The following is a 24,419-nucleotide window of genomic DNA, read 5'->3' as shown; positions in this document are numbered from 1 at the left end:
TTAACTACATTCACCATCATCATCACCATCACCATCAACACCACCACTACCACCACCATCATCACTCTGCACCCGGTGTACCTTCCACGAGGAGCTGCGAGCTGCAGGTCACCTGCCCGGCGGCGTTGGTGGCCGTCACCGAGATGCGGCCGGAGTCGTCGGCAAAGACCTGGGGGATGTAGAGGGTGCAGGTGCCGTCGTGATCCATCGAGATGCGTTTGTGTGGCATGCTCTGAATCTCCTTGCCCTCGTGGTACCACACGACCTCTGGGCGCGGACTGCCCACCACTTTGCACTCAAAGCGCGCTGGGGTCCCCTCCGACACCTCAAGATTCACAATCTTCTTTAAAAACTTAGGGGGAACCGCAAACTCGGCTGCAGACTCAATTTCTTCAACTGGAAAATAGGCCAGAGGCAGAGAGGAAGAACAAAAATACAGAGAGAGAAGATTTTAGGCAAAAAATTAAAATTGTTTCTCTTGATTTTGTTGTCTCAAAAGATGTCTATCAAGTAATTTGATAATTATTTTCTTTATTTTCGCTTCAAACAGAACAAGTAAATCAATTTCCATTTGCAGTGCTGGATGCTGCTGCAGAAACTGGCATTGAGGAATATAAAACAGATATTGATATAAAGCAATGTGCATGGTTAATTTTGTGTGCAAAGCATCAGCCAGTACTGTTTAGGGTGCAGGTGCAATATGTAAAAAGCAGTGGTCCTTCATACAGACCATAAAGTCATGGCAAGAGCTCACTGGGAGTATTTGATACCGGAAGGCAAGTATTTGGAAACATAGCGACTCCTCAGAAATCTGCTATGGATAATTGAGTTTGATCAATGCCAAACTCGAAGTCCTGAATTTGAAAGGCATTTTGGCCAGTTATCATCAAAGCAATGGAGAAGAAGAGCAGGTGAATTATATCATTTTGGATGCGAGTATATATATGCATGGTGATATATACACCTTGCTCTGGCGAGATTTGGTGGGTATATGGGTGAAGAAATTGAATATGAAGTGAGAGCAGCAAAAAAAGAAAAAAGGAATAACCGAGGGCAGTTTCAGCCTGCGTTCCCCCTAAGCTGTGCCGTGCCACAAAAATAGCCATCAAGAAATCAGACACACATCCACAGGACCTGAACGAGCAAAAATTGAATGTTTTGACTTCCAGCGTTTGACTTGTGGAAGAGGAACATTCATGCACTGTCCAGCAGCACGATCTTACCTTGTAGTAATGAATCTGTAAAGCAAGTAATTGGCAACCATTAATTTAAGTCTTGCAATGGCTCCTCAGCGGAGATTATTAGATTTGCAATGGATGGATTAGATGACCTTCTACAGTGTCATCACTGTTTGGGGGTTAGTAAGTAGTCATGACATGAGTTAGTCAACCTGGGGTTAAAGTTTTGAGGGTATAATATATAAATATATGAATATACTGGTATATAAACATGGAAGAAAACAGAATGGAAAGCCTATGAAAATAAGTGCATGTTACAGAATCATTGCTACGATGGGATCGTAAGACTAAGTCTGATCTGGATGTATGTCTGACACGATGGTGAATAAAAAAAACAAACACACCATCTCTACCAATCATTCCGCATTATCAATGTTCAAGATCAACTCATTCTTTTCCACGGAAAAAAAAAAGAGAAAAGAATACGGAATATCGAAAACAATAAAGCTTAGCTGTTCACACTTCATGCTACTGTAGCCTTTAATGCACAAATCATAGAGTGATGTCCAAAATTGACAGGAAATAATTGCAAAAAACAGCATAGATAGAACAAGGTGAACTAAAACAGAAGTAATATGCACACAGCTATCTGCTTGCATGACAACTCCACAGTAAAAAAAAAAAAAAAAGAAAAGAAAAAATAGTGAGGCAATATTACATAGTTTGGCAGCATAATATTGTAGTCATCAGAACAATTACTCTGAGCAACTTTTCATATGATGCTATTACTGAATTAAACATCATTCTCCACCCATTAATATAAGATATCAGCACCTTATACAATTGTAGCTGCAACACATAGGCTAAAACTTTTCAGGGTAAATCTGCCATAAATTAAGTGAAAAATACAACTTTAAGTGAAGGTTTTCATTTTTGTTAACACCAGCTACATTTGTCTAACATATTTGAATATTTCTATCCTATAGAGGAGTTTGATATTGTATGTCAAAAGTCACACATACAGTGGAAAAAAGCACATATAAAAAATAATCAGACATCAAAGGAAGCTTGTGTTAACAAAAAGTTTTACGCAAATATTCCAAAACAAATCAGTATACATTTAAACCCAACTTGAAATACATAAATACATTTTAAAGAAATGACAATGTCCAACACAGGAACCATATTGCTTTGTTATTGCAAATACACGAAAGAGGAACACAATTCAAGCCACACAGTATTATAGTCTAAAACTGAAATATTCTTAGCTGAAAAAAAAAGAAGCTCTGAATTAGACTACATGCCAGTTCTCTGTTCAAATCATCACCTTCCAGGCATTGAGAATCAAGTTCATCTAGTATTTCCAAATTATTTGTCTCTCTTTTGAAAGAAAATTTGAATTTCTGACTGCACTTTTCAGAAATTGCACAAAAGATCCTATTACCAGACCTGTATTGCAAAATCACTGATTCTTATTTTCACTAGTTTTTTAGCTATTGCACATATCTACAAAGTGGCAAGCTATGTGAAATGTCTATTCACTGCGGTAAGTCCCTGATTCTAAAACTTACAGAGACGTTGATGGAAGTTACAGTAATATGAAATTCTCTCTGACACTATTCTAGATGTCTTTACAACAATTTGAGGAAAGAATAGAATTATATCAAATACAGAGTACATAAATATTTGCATAATATCCTATGAATTTGAAGGCACTTCTGGCATTGCCAATTTGGCATCTTTTTTCCCCAAACATGGGTGTAAAGGGACCAATATAAAAAAAGAGAAAATTCTGATGAACGCAAACAAAAATGTCAACATGCATGAAACTAATAAACAAATGTACACTTTCACATTACTTCAGTCTAGTCTAACAGCAAACGTCAATTGTAAGATCAGTTTTGCAAAATTCTCTAAAACATCCCTTTACCATAATATTTCACACAGCTTTTTTTTTATTGTTTTTGTATTTTCCTTACATATTTTGGCACTGTAACAATCATATGAACACAATAAGCAGTATTTAAGCAATCAGGGAAATATACAATGATCAAAACATCTGCATCAGAGCTTTCACACTGACATAAATTTAACCCTAGCATCTTTACTTTAAGTTTTATAAAGCACATTTTTAAGTACTCGGACTGTAAGAAATGAAGGCCTGACTTTCAATTCGTTTGTTTCCAGCAACAAAGACTGGTCATAGATATTTCAAGGGAAAACAATGGGGAAAAATGCTCCTTGCATTTACTGTGAGATAATTTAAATCATACATTGTACATGTACGTGAAATACTGTGGTCACCTACTAAGAAAGCTGAACGAGATTATCTCCCTACATTTTGTTCATGTATTATGCCTAACCCTATGGAGCTTACATCAAGTCATACAGTACTGTAGATAGGTCCAGATCTTTTTTATCCTTGCTCACCTACTGTACAAGCATAGCATTTATAGAATTAGATGCAAAAACCCTTAACATTGTTTCTCGTGTCCTGAAAAGCTCTTTTGAAGCTTTCTTTATGACAATAGACATGCATATTTAGTAAATGAATTTGTTGGTTCCCTTCTGGACTTGGCAGATTGCCAGTTACAAGTTTGTTGCTTTTCTTTTTCTTCATCCATCCACTATCTACCTCACATTCTTAAACCTCTTTCTCAGTGCTGAAAAACAAATGCAAAAGTGCACTTCAGTTTGAACTCAAAACGATTATCATCAAGTGATGTAACGGCATAAGCAGTGCGATTGTGTCTATGTGCAACTAGTCCTATAGCCTAGTAGAGAGAGGGTAAAAAAAACCTGAAGCAAGGTTTATATTGCTGTTCTCCTCAGAAAAGGTTACAACTTGCTTTCTTAAAAAGGTTACATGGTTTCACTGTATCAAAAATGAATTCTTAGAAACTTCAAGGTTAAAAAGAAATACAATTGCTCACTGTCCGTTGGACAGGACATTTCAGCAAGCACATGCTCAAATATACGCCAAAACAAAGAAAACAAAATGTTCCTTTTTCTTTTTAGTTTTAGTCATTTTGCTATTTTTATGTTTAGCTTTATGCCAGACAGTGCAGTGCACTTTAAGTGCATTATATTAGTGAGTCTATCCACTCTGTGCAAAAGAGGACAAAATCCTCACGTTAAACAACGATTACAGCTCGTACATGTGCGTTGCAAGCGTGAGAATACTATTCTACATGAGCAGGTGGATGCTGAGATGTACATGTACAATGGTTCCTGGATGTCAACATGTCCGCAACAAGTCAGAACAGTGAGCAAATGTATCCTCACCCCATCCACAGAAATCCTCCTTGGACGTAGAGCGTTACATTTATACAACCATGACATTTTGGATGAGCAAGAGAAACAGAGTAACACAAGAAGAAATGATTGTGATTTTTTGCTCAGTTGGACCTGGACTCCCAATTTCATACAAAGTTGCTTGGATAGCAACTCTTGCTACAGTGCAAAGGGGCAAATGTCGTGATGGTAATGACAAGAATGCAGCCTCTCGATTAGCTGCTGCTACAAGAAGTTGCTGGTCTAGCAAGAATTGCGATCCTAACATCTTTCTTACGAAATGAATCCACAGTGTCTTTGGTTTAATGTGTTCTAGGCCATGGTTGGTAAATAATCATTTAGCTATGAGGTACTGTATAAGATGAATGGTAGATCAGATCTGACATTCTCATCATCAAGCACGATACTGCTGTGATTGTTCAGCACTAGAATTTCACTGTAATGAAAATAAGCTTTGCTTTAAAAAAAGGAAAAGTTGAGGCTCTCTAAATCGACCAGACCAGCTCAACAACTCTGAATCATATTTTTCAGTCTTTCTTTTCTTCCCGCAAATATGGAGGAGAGTTTTTATCAAGACAATCACGGAGCATAAATGAAGTCCGTCAAAGGAGGCCGCTTTCGTTCTACATTTACTTCTCGTTAGAACACTCCTTTATTCTCGCTAACAGGTACCAAAATACACTGGCGACTACAGGCTTTCTTGTTCAGAAACCAAACACTTCACTTCTCAATGACTGAAATCTCTACAGCATGAAAACTGAATGATGAAGCATATGATATAAAATGAAAGAGGGTGGTGAGTGGTCCCTGATGCTAACTATGACCGTTAATCCTCAGAGAGTAGAGTTTTAAAATACACTAAATACGATGTTGTCTATTAATGAAAGAAAATAACAATGATTACGGCAGTGTAAATAGTCAATAGAAAGTGGATAAATTGCCTAATAAGCTGTAAATTACAGCTGAGTGAATATCAGTGCCGATGATATGAGAGTAATATCAACTCCAGTAAAAAAAGATTACATGATTTATCAAAAACACCACAACAAAAGTGTAGCACATAAATAGATATTATCACAAAGAAAAGAACATTAGTACATCCGACGAACAGCGGTTCCGATGTTCTCTACCGAATACATGAGTTTGCTTCCGATCAAGGTGATAGAATATTGGAGTGCCCCCTCACAGTTCTTCAGATTCCCACTCACCTTGTACGCTAAGATTGCCGCTGCATGACACGCGGCCGGCGTTGTTGAACGCCTCGCACATGTACACGCCCTGGTCCTCGGGGAAGACCTCGTGAATCTGTAGGCGGGCGACCGAATCGACGTAGCTCATGCGGAAGTAGCGCGATGGCTTGATGATGGCGCCGTTCAAGTACCAATTTATCACAGGAGCTGTCACAGAAGGGGAGAGAGGAGAGAGAAATTTATACAGTGATTGATCAACCATCATTCTTCTACACAATTCCATTTTCTTATTGAAGACTAGTATTACAAGACTAGTTACAATGAAGACTAGTACATTGAAGACTAGTTACAATTGTACATTATTTTATGAAATGATCTGTACATTACACAGAAATAAGTACATAGATATTTAGTATTTCAGTTGAGTGATTATTATGCATTAAAAGGATGGTATAGTATTGGTGGAGATGAGAATTGGGATTTTAACTTTTTGCAAGATATCAAGAAACAACTTTGAAATAGTACAGACGATACCATTCTAAGAGGACTTCAATGTTTATTTGATGAAAATCTGTTTTGGAATGGCTGAGACATTCAAAAACAAAGTAAAACAAAGCGCTCGTAATAAAAGGTGGATCCCACCTTTTATTACGATCCCTCTGTTTTGGATATCTCTGCCATTTCAAAACCAATTTTCATCAAATAAATGCTGAATTCCTCTTTGAATTCATGTTCTTTCATATTTCATAAAATGTTTCTCATTATCTCAACAAAAAACGTTAGAAACCTGAAGTTAGCTCTCAACCAAAACTATACAAATCTTTTAACATAAAATATACAGTCATGTAATTGCTCTATTCTTATAGTCAGCTAAATACGAGTGTACATGCACATTATGTAATGTTATGCCTGTATATTCCAACATTATTATGCTGACAATCATTGTGACAAATACATTCAATCCTTTCTATACCAGTGACTTTGGACAGTGTGTACAATGCTATATGTTTTTCTGTGCCAAGTAGTGCTCAAAAAGCACACAAAGTGTCAACAAAAGTGAACCACATTTCTCACTGAAACCATCATCACCATGGAAACGGTTGACACAAACTGCACAAAATCCTGACTGGGGTCCTCTACTCACGGGGTGTGGCAGTCACTTCGCAAGCAAGCTCCACGGGGCTGCCTTCGGGCACCATGCAATCCGTCAAGACGCTGAGGAACGCTGGCAAGGAAGCCTGCCCCACCGCTGGAACCTCTGGGTGACGTTTGGCCTGCTCTGGGGCTTGAGGATGTTGAGGACGCATCTGTGGCTCAAAGGCCTCACCAGGGGGTGGGGCTAGTGATGTGGAAAAGAGGACCATCTTGGAGTTTTTGCATTCGAGAAGTGAAAATGCCTTTCTCAACTTACATTGTAGTTTCTCTCCAAAAGAACTTGGTGCCCCTTTTCAGAAGACTGGTCTCCCCCATCCCAAACCCACTTCCACACACTGGCATCCCGTGCATGACTGCATCCCTCCACACGACTGATGCTCCTTACAAGGCATGGGCCTCCTACAAGAGGAAACCATCCTATATGGATTGTCTGTCCCACAAAACCATTGCCCCCAAAAGACTGATTTCCCTTTGATAACGGTAACCCCTGTATGGACTGTCTCCTAAAATACCAGTGGTTCCACAAAACTACTACCCTAACTAGAGCAGTAGCCCCAAAGACCAGCACCCCAAACAAGACCTGGCCATTCTCCAAGACCTGTCTATTGTATTCTAGAAGGCACAGGACCAGTACCTCTTACAGGAGAGGTAAGACTGGCACATCATAGAAAACTTATTAATACCCCACAAACATTCTTTACTCCTCAAGAATGGTACCTTCAACAAAATCGGTAATGCCTACAAAGACAGAGGGTAGCCCTGCCAAAGTGACGTCCCCTGTACATGATATGTCCCATAAAAACTGTTAAACCCCCCTCCCTTCCCAAATTGGTGTCCAGTACATCCAAATATTCCAACTAGTTACCCTTACTTACCTTGTACTTCTATCTGGAAGGACTGCAGGTTCTTTCCGGCTGGGCTGGATATCTCCACGTTGTAGACGCCAGCATCCTCCGGAAGACATTCCAGGATGAGTAAGGTATGGATGGAACCGTCCTGAAGAATCTTCATGCGCGGAACGCTGGACAGCAGCCGGCCGTCCTGTGCACATACAATACAAATCACTTAGCTTTAACTGTGCTTAATATAAAGTATCATATTGTATCAGATGCAAGATCAAATGGCGATGGAATCAGTCTTTCTTTGATTTCTTTCTTCAGCTCTGTGTGCCGAGTTTGCACACATAACTCAGTCAATGGTTTGCCAACTTTTTATAATAATTTTGCTCAATTGCAAAACCATGCATGAACGCATTTGTTTTGGGTACTGGCCTTTTGAAAGAAAATACAGTAGCTAAAAAGCTTTGTCATGACATTTATATCACATTAAAGCCTGCAAGTTTCTCTGCAACTTTCCTGTACTGTATTTCAAGCATAAACACTTCTATTTAAAAAAAAGTCACATACCTGTACCTGTAGCTTTGGAAAACAGAATATTTTCAGAAAGCACTCATACACTGCAATCTCTGAATAACGTGGCACACGGGTGGTTCAACACCCTGGCACACATAGAGTTAATATTGTAACATGAGCCATTGTACAATACCTAAAAAGAGTATAGCTATCCAATTGGTCGATTGCCAATCACATGACATCCAGTTTTAAAAGTTCCATCACGGCTGTCAGCCGTGCATTTGTTTGAGCAAAAATGGATAGCACATGGCTGACATCACCCATTTCCATTGACTTTCGTGTTAAACTCATGATTGACTTGAAGTCTTTGTTCCATTGCAAGGCTCTGATGTCACAATAAACATACATTTGCCGCGCGCACTCAACAATTACAAGCGCACTTACAATTGTACAAGCGCATACTTTTGTCACTCATTTTTGTAAACAACTTTAACCGATCGGTTTCGCATACATATGTAACACTGTGACTGTGACTGTGTGGCTACTCATTCGTCTTTCACGGAAAATGGTTGCCATTTCGGTGCTAAATTCAAATATCTGTGAGTACCAAATCCGTTGACGTTTGAGGCGTTGTATAAAACAGATAGTGTACGGTCTTTACTCATGCAATGGAACAAGATTTCGCACTCGGTGAAAGATGAGGCGCACTATTCAACTTCGCTTCACCTCGCTTCATCTCATGCGAAATCTTGAACCATCGCTCTCGTGACCATTCACTACTTGTACAGTTATGTATACTGACCTTTGACCAGACAACCCTTGGTGCCGGCTGTCCAGCGATTCGGCACGATATCCTGACTGGCTCTCCAGGAATACCAGTTGTCATCGGCGGTGGCGTGGCGATGAATGTTGGCGCTTCCTTCACCGGCTCTGCTACCGCTGTGAAAAAAGGGGGACAAAAAATGAATAATAAAGTTTTAATGTATATTGTACATGTGTATGTAGTCACACATTTACACTCACTTCAATATGTACATAGCAACATGAAAATGAATCATATTACACCGTTCTGGCAAGAAAATAATGTTTATGATTTGCTCTTTGATATGAATTTGCATGTAGGTTTGACAAAGTTGAATGAAATCATTAACAGCTCCAGAATGCTACTGAAAAGTTTATATGACGTTTTGCACATTGGCCTACATTAGATTTGCTATTTGTCATTTATCTAATACAATTAAAATGACACATTCTGGATGTCAATGGAAGCTACAAAAAGAAAAACCAGCAGCAACATGGACTTGCTGTCATCACTTGACTATATCTTTACTTTTTAATAAGTATGTATGCTAGTAAGAGTAACAACACACACTGTTAACACTGCAAACAGAGGGCTGAAAACTTCATGTCTGAAAGTGATCAACAGCAGCACTTTGCAGACCGTTTGTACGCCATCACATCATTTTGTCTCTTTATCTATTAATCTACAATGCATGTGGTGCTTTTATAGCTACAGAAATAGATGAACGTACTTTATATCAAGAGTTAGCCAAATATCACCTCTGTGCTAAAATCTGTAGTACAATGTACATGCTGCAGGCTTTCTGATTTATTTGCCAGCTTGCCTGTAGCCAAGCGCCCTCTTTTGTTCATTATCAGTCCATTCAAGCACTATTGTTTGCATGATTTTAAAGTTATTGACACTTTGTTGCTAGCTACATTAGATGGGACTTGTGTGTATGTGAATACACGCGCACACAATCACATATTACACAAACCCGGTGAAAGATAAATACTTGTACATGTACACTTTTTGTACATGGTAAAATGTACAATGTACGTGTACTATTCTCCTTTAACCCGTTGAGGATGGTTTGATTTTGCTACAACACGCATTTCCCATAGACGCCTGCCCGAGTATACTCGGGACTCGTCCTCAACAGGTTAAGAAAGAGCAAAAAAATGCCTGCAAAGAAGAAACTTACTGCAGAAGAAAGAGTGTTATGCATGGCACAGAAAATATTAATTTTCTCGTACAACCTCAAAAATTACACTTAATTGATCCCTTTTTTCAGTTACACCTAGTTTATGACACTTCTCAGCAAAATATAGTGTATCAAATGCACCACATGCCAGAGTTCAGTATTTGTGAGCCATTTCCCATACACAAAGGGTAACTTTTACTTCAGTCAGGCATTAAGCAAAGGAAACGCAAGAATCCCTGTACCAACTACTCTAAAGACTAATCAGAGACAAATCAGACTGTGAAAATGAGTAACTACAGCGTACACCTGAGCCCCCTTTCATAAAAGATGTAAGGATGGCAACTCTTGCTGAAATGGCAATTTTCCATAGCAACAGCCAATCAGGAAGCTGCATGGATTCTTGTTGTTACTATGACAATTGTCATTCCAGCAAGAGTTGCAATCATATATCAACTTTTTATGAAATGGGGCCCTGAACTTATTAAGAGTAAACTTTTGTGTATCTGAGTTTGGATATAATACTTTAATGGAATGATAATGAGATGACATGATCAAATTTACCTTTGCCTTGAAACCTTTCTGATATATAAATGATAAAATTGATCTTCTCAACATGACTACTATGATACACCACTGACACAAACTCAGCATGGAAGATTTCATGATCGAAGCTCACAGACAAATGCTTTTGATAGATAAATCACAACATGACATCATGGTGGTAGATGAAGATAAAATATGCTTTAAAGGGTATGTTGGGAGATTCCAAAGGACTAAAACCCTTATGGCTCATCCACTTACATGATGTATTCGCATAATAGACAAAAGTGGGGTCATGTACATGGAAATCTATGAAATGGCATAAGATGGAGAAAATCCTAACTACAATGTACACTACATACAATGTACGACTTGAAGATCCATCCGAGAGGGAAAATGCTATACGTGGTGCAGAGCTACAGATGGAACAATACTGCATAAGCTGTTATTTTTGCGAATTTTGCGAATCACTGTTAGCCCGCGCATTTAAAAAAACACGAAAATGTCGCAATGCACTAGGCTACTAGTGCATTTACAATAGCCTTGGTGTCAATTTGCGAAAATAACATCTCGTGAAAATGTCCGTTACCAGCTCAATCGCGAAAATAACGAAAATAACATCTCGCAAAAATGTCCATTACCCACAATCGTGAAAATATCTGTACGCAAAAAGTATACAGTATACTGTATACAGTATACTGTGGTAAACATACTCACACAGGATTCCATCGACATAAATTCGTTGATATCAAATGTATATAATTATTGGCTATGATTGGACTGTGAAAATTAGATCGCACTGGAAGAGAGCAGTCATGAGGAAAAGGTAATCTCAGACATGAATGCTGTACTTGTACACAGGAAGTTGCTTTACTGATGTCTTCTTACGGTTTAACCTATTGCATGCTTTGAGTGCTGACTGACACAGGAAATCCAATAAGCGTTGTACACACTCTCCAAAGGTCCGTGGCAAAGGAAGTGTTTAAGACATTACCTGCCAAATTATTGTAAGATCCTGGACAGTGGAGTCCATTTACTTCGCAAACTACCAACTGTTTCACTATGGCATTAAATGAGTTGATTTGAAAAATTAATTGTACTAAGGAATGTTAATGATTTTAGACTGCACACAATTCTAATTATCATCTACAGAACACTACAAGGAAAAGACACAATGTTTGTTTCAGAAGCAAAACCCAAACTCGAAATACTGTATAACCACACAAAAAAAGTAGAAGCGAACAGTGTACATATCAGAGAAAATACATGTGTGAGATTGTTAAGGGTACGAATCCACCATAACAAGTTGTACCACCAGATGCAAGATAATCTTGCAAGATTTAATTCTGATGTGGACATACAGTTGTATAACCCTTTACCTACAAGGTTTTAATTTTTGCACAGACTCTGCAACAAGCCAAGCAGATTCCCATGGGCAATGGGGTAAGGATCCCATTTGCAGATATGGAGAAGTAATGTACAGTAGTGTTGGGAGGAGGTCCTAACACCCTACAACACCATTTGGTCAATAAACTTATTACCACACTCTTAACACACCAATGAAAAATACCAGTTAGAGCTAGTCTACCTGCAAGTTATTCATATTGTGAGATACTATAGATCCCATGACTACGTGGAAATGAAAAAAGATAATGCAGCATGTTTGCGATAGAGTATGAATATGCTGGTGTTTCATGATATTTTCTGCTTGCACAGCTGATTTGCAGTGGAATGAATTGCCGCTGAGTGTTAGAGAAAAGTTCTAGCTACTTTATCCGAAGGAGTGAGAGCAAAAGATGCTAGAGGTGGCTGAAATGATTGAAGATGATCTGCATCATCAATGAATACCTTCTACAACCAACATGGCCGTTGATGCGGTGACTCCGATGTCATTCTTCACCTGCACCTCGATGGTGCTGGTATCGTCGGGTGTGGCATTCGGGATGATCAGTCTGGAGTAGTCATCTCCTATGATGACCACGCACTCCTCAGAATCCTCCAGTTCGTAGCCATCCTGATGCCAGGCAACCTCAAATGGAGTGGCGGCGCTAAATTCCACTCGAAACTCAATCATCTGGCCGTGCTTGCTGTTGGTATCTTTGAGGCGTTGCTTGATGGCAGGTGCTCCCTCGCGATGAACTGCCTTCTGATAGTTCATGGATATTCTTCTCATCGGAGACTTGACAGGTTCCTCCTCCTCCTGGGTGCTTTCCTGAGTGTCCTCTTCAGTGGTATCCGAATTGTTTTTGATTGTGATGGGAAGGAAAGTTACAGCTGGCTCATCTTCAGCTTTGTCCACTTGTTTGGGACCAGATCTGAAACGTGAGGCAAGCGCCTCTGCCACTCGAACTGCCTCAATGTCCTCTTCCTCGAATGAGTAGTTCTTGCTTGGTCCAGTGGACAGTGTTATGTTACTATCTTCTTCTTCAGACTGTTCAGGTGCATTTGGTCCAACATCCAACGTCACTTCATATGTCACTCCTTCGTCTTCTGAACGAGGCATTAATGCAGACTCTGTCTGGAAGACTGGTTTGTTTTCCACTATGTCTTCTACAATTGGATTCACCGGGGACACATCCAGTACAACCTCATTACTTGGGTCACCAGAACCAGTGGGAACTTCTTCCTGATAGTTGTCTGGTTGGCGTAATGTCAGAGCTGCATGAGAAAGATGGCTTCTTACTTCTTCATCTCCGCTAGAGGTCGAGGAAGAAGTGGCATATGATGACGATCGTCTGAGATCAATGACACGTCTTGCTTTGCCAGGTGGTGGTGATTCAACATCACTGGGATCAGTGGTATCTGATCTCTTGGCAATCACTTTGGGTTTTTCATCTTTTTCTGATTCTTGAGAAGAAGAGGATGACGAAGTCTTTGAATCTTTCCCACTTCCTCCGGAAAACTTGGACTGTAGCTGAATTGACATTGAAGATCTGTCCGGATCTCTTTGGTCTGTTCTGGCGGCCAAGGATGCTGTAACAGGAGTTGACGATCTTGACTGCTCGGAGGAAGAAGAAGAAGTTTTGGATGATGGTACATCTCTTGTTTTGTCTGGACGACCCCTGCGAGTGAGAGAGATAGCTGCAGCTGATGTTTTGAGTTCAGGCTTGTCATCATGGTCATCTCTTCCAGTGGAGGAACTTGACTCAGACTCAGAGGGTGTGGAGGTGGGAACATTGTGACTTACTGCTTTGTAAGGGTAGTCCAGAGCAGCAGAACTTGTTGACAGAGGCAGGGCTCTATCGTAGGAATCATCCTCGACTGGAGGTTTCTCTATGATCAAGTCCACAACATATGGTTCTGTGTCTCTACTTCCCGCTCCAGGCAGTTCAGCAGTTGAAGTGAAGTGTCCTCTGCTCCCGGGATCATCATCCTCTCTTGGAGGAGTCTCCAGCATCAGCTGCACAATGTAAGGTTGTGCCGTGTCTGCTCCACTATTGACCGATGTCTCTCTGCCTTCACCTTCTCCTGAGGATGAGGAACTACTGCTTGAGTCTGTACCTTGGTATAAATCTTGAACAGGAGGCTTGGAGAATATGATTTCTTCCCTTTCTGGCTGTATTTCCTCAGCTGCTACATCAGGTCTGCCCTCATCTTGGCTTGGGCTTGTTTTGGTCTGAAAGTCACGGAGTGGTGGGTACACTTCATCTTCAAGTGCTTCAATTGCCACCACTGGATCCCTTTGGAAAGCTATGACAGCTGGTTGTATAGGTGCATCATTTGCTGCTTGCTCTTGAATTTCTGGTTGACTGCTTAGACTTGGGACATCTGCATGAGTGGCAAAGTCCTCTGGGACCTCTTCTTGCTGGATTCCTTCCAGTCGCTCAAGCCAAGAGATGTCACCTGTGTCTGACAGAACATCTGCAGAGATGCCCTCTTCCACGGGGCTCTTCTCTTCCTGATCTGAGAGCATTAAGAGATCTGGGATACTGCTCTCAGTGTGAGGAACACTCTCGGCTTCTAGGGATTCGTTGACGAGACCAGAGTTCCCTGGCTGAGAAGTCTTGCGGAATGCTGAGGGTGCTACCTCATCTGGTTGGACAGTGTCCGCAGAGATGCTTTCTTGCAAGGGTCTACGCTGTGGAATAATCTGGGGTTTGTCTGGTGTCACTTTCCTGAGGCTATCCCTTGAAGGCAACCAACTGTTATCTGCACCCTTCTTTGGGTCTAGAGGGGCCTGTTTCTGGACAGGTCTCAGTTTGACAGCCACCTGGGGACCCGCACTGGCCCTCCGGGAGCTGTCTAAAGGTTTTGGCTTGGGGAGGATTGGGGCTGCATGCTGGGATCGTCTCTTGAACGCTTCCTCTAACTCACTTGGTGCCTCCTCTGTTAGGATTAATGCATGCATTACAAGGGCAACACACTCATCAATATTCATTCCAATTATTCTTGTATTGATACAGTATACTGTTACCAAGACGAATGGATATAATACCAATCTTATATCAGTTATGCACTGAAAGCCACAACCTCAATATCACGCTAAACTATAATAGAATAGCAACAGGAAAAATATTTCCTACGTTACCATACATGTATGTACAAGTGTATAAATTCAAAGCTTTATCATGCACATTGTAAGAAAAATTTAGAGCTGACTCTCACGATTGAAAATTAGGCAAGTTTGAAATTTGATTTCACCAATTCTGAACATGTCATGCAGGCTTCTTGAGATTGCGGTCCGGAGGTAATGTAATAAACCCACAAAATCGTTGTATTAAATTCACTGCTTCATGTTACTGTCAATGACTTTGTTCTCATAAAACATGTTTGATTCATAGATCTTTATCGGACATCTTAGATTGTACTGCATGATCAAGTGCAACATTTTATCAAACAAATAAAATGTCAAAGTCAAAGAGCAAACTCACGTGGGGGCTTCTTCGGCTGAGCCTTCTGCAGAGCAGGAAATTTCGGCTTCTGTGGAGGCACTTTTTCTTCTGCAACAGATATCAAAGATACAGAAAATATATATAAAGGTGACTCAAGGAAACAGTTAACTCCATAATCACATTAATGTTTCCATGTGTATGTACAATTGTATGGGGTCTGTTTACACACATAGATACATTGTACCTATCACAAAACTATTCTTCAGTAGTACTGCATTTATTTCAATTAGGTCATTTCTTTATTTTCATTTTCCAACATACATGTAGAATATACATGTACAATGTATATGTATGAAACATATGCAATTATAAAGCAATATACATACTCTATATCAACTGAAATACAATATAAAAACACAATAAACAGTACAGCCTGGGTCCATATTTACTACATACAGGTACTCATGAAAATGCTTAAAATAGTATACAGAAATGTTTCCAGAGCAATTATTATACAGGTGTCATCAGTCAAGACACAAACGTCAAATGAGAGATAGAATCAAGTACAGGTGTAAAAGAGATTTTATATTTCAATCACAAAGAATGTTCACTCAAAATAATAACACGCATGCAGATACTGTAGGATACTACAATTGTAGGGACATTGATCATCCTGTTTGAGTTAGCAAGTGATCAAAAGGAAGGTGGACTTCTTCTTCCTTACCTTTTGGAGTTGGTTTGAGCTGTGGGGGCGGAGCCTCCTTTGCTTGTACCTCCAACTTGGTCTTGAACTCCACCATGCCCATCCTGTTGCGGGCCACCAGTCGGATCACACCAGAGTCGCTCGGCCGCGCCTTGGTGATTTCCATGTAGTGGATTCCGTCAAACCAAGATTTCATGCGTGCTCCTTGCTGCAGTTTTGAAAAACAAGATGTGGCAAAGAGGAATATAGTGAAGAGAATCCTTGTGAATCAGCCCATCACAATTTCATCGTACTCGCTTGATAAACAGAATGGAATGCTTAACAAATTTGGCGACCAACATTTGTATCATGGTATTACATCTTCAGTTGTCAAGTTTACTTGCTTGAAGAGAAAGGCTTTAGTATCTAAAACAGGATATCATCAACCACCATAGCCTACACCACCGTACATCCCTCTCAAAATTCATTCAAACCCAAACAAACCTTCTTCAAGAATTAAAATGTTGACCTACCTCCACTTGCAGCAATCCCCAACGACATAGGAAAACAGAAACAAATGTAAAACATCAACCACAATGTCATTCAAAGAAATAATCTGCAGATAGTCCTTGCACCCAGTAAAAAATCTACCTCCTCCAGAGCCAAAACCCATCACTGCAATTCCCTCCAACTCCAACATCCTTCCAAACTAACCCTGGATAATCCACTCACAAGTCTTCCTATTACCAAATGTTCCATAAAAATTGTAATCCATCCCCACCCCCCATCCCCCATGAAAGGAGTCCCCCCAAAGCTCACCCCCATGATCTGCATGTCCTCCCTGAACCAGGACACCCGAGGTGCCGGCACACCCGAGACACGACAGGAGAAACGCGCGTTTTCTCCCTCCAGGACGCTGATTGGCTCCGGGACAGTCACGAGTTCTGGTCGACATTTCTCCTCCGAAGGAAACTTGCTATCGTCGGGGAGATCACCGGCGCTGCTCGGAAACGGATGAAAATTCAGAGAGATGAGCTCAAGAAACCAAATTACATTTACTACTTAACCTCACCATGCAAGAGGAACTGCTTTATAATACATTAGTCATCATGGCTAATTGATAGTGATATACCGTAGTCGCCAAAATTGCTGCACAGGAAATGAAAAGCAGTCATCAAGAAGGAGATCAATCACCATAGTAATCACCTGAGAAACTGTTGAAGCTTTTCTTTCTCAATTTGCCTGACCCTTGTGATCATTGGCTAGAGCATTCTTGTCTTTTACACAAACCAGCAGCGTGGTTCCATTATATTGTTTAATGATTTTGCCAATTTTGTGAGCATGCAGATTTCATTTCTGTAACTTCTTTTTACAAATAAAATATACAAATGAAAAATATAACAATGATACGCAATGTACATGTAGAATATTTTGATGAAATTAAATTTTCTATGAAAGATCTAACTCTAGGTGTACCAAAAAAAAAAAAAAAATGAATAATTTCGATGCAAAATACAGTTAATCACTTCATCTTCTACTCCATGACATGCTCCATATTGCAGGGGCTGTCACAATAGATATTGTACATATAATGATGCTTGATGAGATGAAAGTCCTTTCTTTGACCATAAGAACAAAATGAAGCTAACTATTGAAAGAGAAATTTCTCACACAACATTGTTGTACATCAGTACCGAGGAATCATTCTTGTGATACAAAACAGAAGGGGAGGTGACATACAATGTAATGGCAGAATTTGTGATTGCATGATGGTGAAGGGAACTCACGAGAGATATTCATCGTACTCCAGGGTTTTCTCAATTCCCCGCATCTCTTCGGGAAGTTGTGTTTCCAGAATTAGAGACTGTTGGGCTGCGAATTGAAAAGAAACAAAAGATCATCAGCGAAATGAGCCTCATTCATATGTTGATTTTCATTTAATTTAACCCCTTGAGGAAGAGCTGATGGTGCTATGACACACATTTCCCACAGAAACCTGTCCGACTATACTCAGGACTAGTCTCCAATGGGTTAATAGAGTCAGAGTGCACTAGATGAGATATCTAAGAACATCACTACTGGTAAATTGATTAGTCATTGAAGACATTTTTTTCCCCTTTAGAACAAGAAGTACTATGGCATATCAGCACAAAGTAAGAGATAAAATTAAATTTGTTGTATGTCACTGTCACTGCAGAATTAAGTCTATTTTTATCAACAATACAAAGTATGCAGAAGGCATCTCTTCAAAGTACTATTGAAGCTACAGCTGTATATAGACCAAGGGTACTCTCTGGTGAATATTCAGTTTCTTCCTCTGTCTTCCTCTCTCTCTCTTTCTCTCAGTCTTGCATCATTTCTATAAAAAAAAAACAACAACAACAACAACAAATCTAAGAAGTGGGATTTTGTAATCAGCAAGCAAGTCTTCACTCTTCAGTTCTTTAGAAAATCATGGTTAACATTTGTTTTCATTAGCTCAGTATCAATTGCTCTTTATACATTGTTTGCGACAAGTGCCCGCTATTTGTATTTGTGTTGGGAATCATATTGAAAAAGCTGTAATTTAGTACAGGAAATCTGTGTTTGGTAGAATAAGTTTTGATAATTCAATTTTTTCTCATGAGAATGCAGCTCTTCCCACCTTCACAAGTCAGCTTCCCAGCTGTCTCGGCCTGGCCGTATTTGTTGGCAGCTCGGCACGTAATGACGCCGGCGTCCTCGGGGTAGACTCCTTTGATGTCCAGGGAGCAGATTCCAAACTCGTACTTGGTCTGGACTCGGGATCCTGGAGGATTTAGCGAGAGGAGTCATTAGCATTTACAGCCAACTGTGCATGGTTTGGACAAGGAATTCACTTTGGCTGGCTATCGCGCATTCTGGGACCACACTAGAGCAATCAACCCAGTTTGCGGCAAGGAGCCTATTTCTGGCAGGGGCACTTTCTTTCATCAATAAAACAGCTAATGAACATCATGGGTGCTTAGTCCCACATTAGAACACAAGGAGGAGCTACATACTTGCAAGTGTTAAATGGGCAGTGACCCCTGATTGGGCCTTTTCATCAGTGAATAAAATGGCCCCTGCTGCAAAATAGGCACCCTGTACAAAGCCTGCCGCAAACAGGGTATTTTATTCTATACTTCTGATAATGAAATTGTGTTTAAAGTTGCTCGATCTGTTTAACACCCTTTAATCTATTTCATTACTATGAGGACTCAAAGTTGCAATGGAAGAGTACAAGATTATGTACAATAGGCTAGGGAATCCAAACACCTGTGCAATATACAATCCTTCCCATGTATATTTTAAAACATTAAAAGATGAGGTAATGTACCTACAATGTAAATAAGACTGCCATATTCACTACTAATTTTCCATTGCAGAAATCATTAAACAAATAAAACTTAGAAATACTCTTGAAAGCAAGTTTTCCCCAATGTATGGGTACATGTACACCATGTAGTTGACTCTTTGTAGTGTAATTCCCAAAAACATTCATTTGATTTTCTTCCATGTCTGCATAGGTCAAACAGATGTACATACAAAAAGTAAATTCTGGGCTACAGTAACTGTTTCTCTCACCAATGAATAGCTGGGCGTTGTTCTTCAACCAATCAACCCTCATCGTTGGGTCTCCGGCGGGCTGGATGCGACAGGCAAAGTGTGCTGTCTCTCCTTCCTTCTTCTTCAGGCAGTCGTTTAGTGGCACCACAAACTCGGGTTTGACGCCGCTCTTCTTGCTCGCGTCAGGTTCGTCTTCAAACTGTGTTACGTAGCTTGGGATCTCTTCCTTGTCTGGGGGAGGGACGGGTCGTTTGCTGCACAAAACGGGGAGAAACCAGAGATGAAATATCAACTATGATCTCCCTTTAGATACTGTGATTGAAACTGTGCAGTTACTTCCCAACTACATTATACATGTACTACATGTATATGTGATATGTCTATCATAGCCCAAGTGCTTCCCTACACTGACTCAATATACAAGTATATGCATAGATATTTATATTTAAAAAAAAATGTAACAGTATGAACTGTAATGTGCGATCAAATGAGAGGAAACAAAAACAATACAACTGTCCATAGTTTCTACTCTTCCTCCTGAATAACCTACTAACAAAGATAAAAATATCACCAATAAAAACTTAATATGCACGCACCTCAGACGTGGAGCTATATGTTTCATGCACAACTCCCAAAAACAGTCAAACAAAGATAAGTCCCAAGAGACAAACATTATGTACAATGTACAAATACAACGGTGTACACATGTATAACAGCTGTACATGTACAGTTGTATACTCATGGCAAAAAAAGAAAAAGAAAAAGAAAAAAACGAATAGAATTGAGTAAACAATTTCAATTCTAAAACATTCTATTTGTGTAATGCACCAGAAATTAAAAATTATGACAGTCTTGTCAAATTTATCAGCGTTCCAATGATACTTCTTACAAGTCCCTTTCAGAGGCTGTATTGCTGCATTAAAGTCATGTACTAAAGCTTAAAAGATGGACAGTTTTGAATCTTTATTGAACTCAATTGTACTGACTGGAGCTGAAGTAGTACATGTACAGTTTGAACATACAATTGTACTTACAGGGGGAAAGAAAGAACAACGGTTATATTGAGGTATCAAATTACACAACTCTACAATGTACATGTAAATAATCATACAACTACATATTGTATACACACATGTAATAACAGTTTTGTATTAATGGTATTCACTTCAAACTAACTGGAAAGGGTACAAACTTGGTGTACAAAGGTCACATATCAAACACTCCATGGTTTAACCCACACTCACATTGGAACCTGGTAGTCCCTGTATATTAAGATTAATGTCAATTTACGAGATCTTGTAGGAAGAGTTAATACCAGAGGGTAACAATATGATTTCTGACAGAACCTGAGAATTCACATTTTCTGCAACAATCAATTGATTACTTTTATGATTTTGTGTCTTTTATGACTGTAAGTGAATGAAAATGAGCACAGGAATAGGAATTAAATGAAATCTTATTTCCTCCCTCTTTTCATTCATATCATATATTTCTAGCCAGTTTCCCTAGACGTTTGAATTTATCAAGACTGAAAAGTGTTAGAATGTCAGAGCTGAAGCAAATTGAAAGTGTACAAAATCTTACTGCAATATTGAAAGTGGACAAAATATTACTGCAACATTGCAAGAAAAAATGCATAAAATGATCCTCCTGGTATACAGTATACAGTAGACTGTCGCTTGACATTCACTGGTGAAACTCTGCCAATTCCAGATGAAAATAGCACATAAATAAAACATATTTTCTTTTTGAGAGTTTTAACACAATTGTTAGTAAACTAATCAATACAGAGGACTTCAGGATCACATCAAACTATTAAACTCTACAAAAAAAAAAAAACACCAAGTTGAAAATTTTGATAGTGTGGAGCTGACATCTTAAAGTACCCATGTACACACTGTACATGTGGGTGCTGTTCGTTATTCCGAAGGTTCGCTATTCCGAAGGTTCGTTATTCCGAAGGGTCGTTAATCCGGAACACACAAATTCCCTATATCTAGAGGTTCGTTAATCCGAAAATGAAAAAGGGTTTGTTAATCTGAACATTTGTGGCGTTATTCCAAAGGTTTGTTATTCCGAAGATTCGTTAATCTGAAAATGAAATTCGGAACAATGAACCTTCGGAATAACGAATCTTCGGACTAAAGAGCTTTTGGAATAACGAACCTTCGGAATAAAAAGCTGTAACCGTACATGTCTACAGGCCTACGATCTACTGAACTGCAAATGTAGCCATAAAGAGGAGAGTACTCAGTATGTGATGGTACATCAGCCAACCAAACACAGACAAAGACACACACAGACACATACAAGTACAAACACTGAGACAGACACACACAGACAATGTAGGCACACAGCCACACATACAGTATACATGTACATGTACAATGTATACAAAAGAATTCAAAACCACATTATGTATGTTGACAAGAACTACAGTGTAGATTGAAATATCAAATTAAGGAAGAAAAATGTCTCAAAATAACTCTAAAATATCCACACATTTACATTTAAAAAAAAAATTTCACACTAGAGTATATAACAAGTATGGATTCTCAATACGCCTGTTCTAGGGGGCAAAATTTTTACCTGTAGAATAGAGAATAGTCCACGCGGCTGCATTCACATTTAAAAGATCATCACAGAAAGATAAAACATGATGACATTAATGTGAAGCATGCATCATATGCACATACTGTAGCCAAGCTTGATATTAATAATGCATGTTAGTGATATACATTCTCATATAACCTGTTGCTGTAGAGAATCCCATCAGCTTGCTACCATCTCAAATTATTTTTGGTCATCAACATGACAGCCCAAAACTGCCATGCAATTTTCAGTCTGGTAGATATTCAATGTATCACTGATCATTTACAATGTACAGTACATGCCTCATACCATGAATGACATGCAAAGTTGTTGTTGTTTTCTCTCTCTGTCTCTCTATCTACATGTACTGTATATCTCTGCTTTACAAAAAAGAAAGTTAGACAATAAATGAAGTAATTTTCAAGCATGACGCACATTTGTCATAAAAATTCCTCTTCACAGTGTCTGTGATGTATGACACACCATGTGAGCAACGCCACAATACTTTACGAAATCTTGAGCATCGATGAAAGTATGTGATTTTGCTTCATTATCTTGGCAATGATACAGGGATAGACACAAGACTATTAAAGTGTGAATAAATACATTTGTAATGGCCTGGTTAGCATGACAGAACAAATGTAATTCTTCCTCACAAAATATTGCACAAATTTTCTTGTCACTGATTTTACTCATACAGACACACTGTCTTAATTCTGTCAAGACAAGCTACAAGACAAATCTTCTCTCATACTCTCTCACTCATTTTCATTTATTTTTCAATGCACATGAATTAATACAAATATACCAGGTACTGGTGAAAAGTGGACATTTTCGCGGTTTTGAAATTTTCGCACATTTTGCGCAACCAGAAACTAGCGCAAAAATAAAAGCACATGAATATTTTTGCTTGCCATATGTTCCAGCAGTTGATGTCTTGATTCCACGGGATTAAAAACACACAAAACTCTCTTTACCCAGCCGAGCACAAAAAATTAGTCGCGCGAACATATCCACTTTAACAGTATTCACTGCTGTATGTGAAGCATGCTCAGGGGTATAAACATCGACGTGTATGATGCAGGAGTTTTGAGACAAGGATGAGATGTCTTACCCTTGTGTTGGGCGCCTCTGAAAGATGGGAGCTGGCTCATTATCTCGGATAAACTTGTCATCTAGAATGGCAGAGAGTGAGAAAAATGGTCACCATATCACCATGAACACAGTAACGGATCCAGAGGGGGGTGCATCGTGCGTGCGCCCCCCTCTTTATTCTTTGTTAAAACAAAAGAAATAAAAAGAAAAAAATGGGGGGGGGGGTGCGCGCGCCCCCCTTTAACTTTGTAGTTGCTTCCCCTTTACGGAATTTCTGGATCCAAACCTGGAATATTATGTACTACAAGAACAGCTGTGCCCCATTGCAGGACAGTTTATCCTGCTGCCTAGTCTACTGGACGGGTCTTAACATTTCTTTTTTTTTAATTCGAAACTTTTAAAAGTTATTGCATTGTACATGGCATGCTATTGTGGTGTCTTGAATTGGCCTCTTGGGTTACTGGCCTAAACCCCTATACACTTTACTAAAGATGCCTAACCAAACATTTAGCATCTAATGCCATGCTACGATACTGGGCAAAAATATGGGGCTGAAAAAGTGAGATTTAAAAAAAAAAAAAAAAAAAAAAAAAAAAAAATATATATATATATATATATATATATACGTGTATGTGTCTTCCTTATACTGTAAAATCTTAAAGTGCTATATGCTATATAATCTGTACTTAGCAAAACAAAGTCATGAGCAAAATATCAATTCATGCACATTTGATTTTTCATTTCCTTTTGTATACAAAAGTCCATGGAATCCACATGAAATAAGTATACAATCACTCGCACATTTGAAGTCTGTCCCTCACATCTTGTTTGAAGTTGGACTCTCTTTCATTTGGAAATCACACATGTACGCACGTGTCATACAAATTGTACATACCCGTGTACAAACATTTTCACTCTACGAGTAAACAGGAATGTGACTCTTGAAGTAAAAAACAT

General features: G+C 39.3%; 1 protein-coding gene across 1 annotated transcript in view; it reads right to left on the bottom strand.

Moving 5' to 3' along the window:
- LOC139728750 (uncharacterized) overlaps positions 1-24,419 on the bottom strand; it is a 278,601-nt gene that overhangs the window by 37,074 nt on the left and 217,108 nt on the right. Inside the window, exons 88-100 of the mRNA XM_071639694.1 lie at positions 23,482-23,542; positions 19,794-20,029; positions 18,853-18,996; positions 17,996-18,080; positions 17,028-17,208; positions 16,251-16,437; positions 15,566-15,634; positions 12,543-15,020; positions 8,972-9,108; positions 7,693-7,858; positions 6,807-7,001; positions 5,681-5,869; positions 82-396 (exon numbers count right to left, since the gene is read on the bottom strand). Of these exons, the coding sequence (XP_071495795.1) occupies positions 82-396; positions 5,681-5,869; positions 6,807-7,001; positions 7,693-7,858; positions 8,972-9,108; positions 12,543-15,020; positions 15,566-15,634; positions 16,251-16,437; positions 17,028-17,208; positions 17,996-18,080; positions 18,853-18,996; positions 19,794-20,029; positions 23,482-23,542 (4,443 nt within the window). The remainder of the gene's footprint in view (positions 1-81; positions 397-5,680; positions 5,870-6,806; positions 7,002-7,692; positions 7,859-8,971; positions 9,109-12,542; positions 15,021-15,565; positions 15,635-16,250; positions 16,438-17,027; positions 17,209-17,995; positions 18,081-18,852; positions 18,997-19,793; positions 20,030-23,481; positions 23,543-24,419) is intronic.

Source organism: Diadema antillarum, unplaced genomic scaffold, assembly GCF_040938485.1.
Source record: "Diadema antillarum isolate AM-2024a unplaced genomic scaffold, OU_Dant_1.0 scf00000019, whole genome shotgun sequence".
Lineage (NCBI taxonomy): Eukaryota > Metazoa > Echinodermata > Echinoidea > Diadematoida > Diadematidae > Diadema > Diadema antillarum.
The sequence above is the reverse complement of the archived record's forward strand: the minus strand, read 5'-3'. Positions and strand labels throughout refer to the sequence as shown.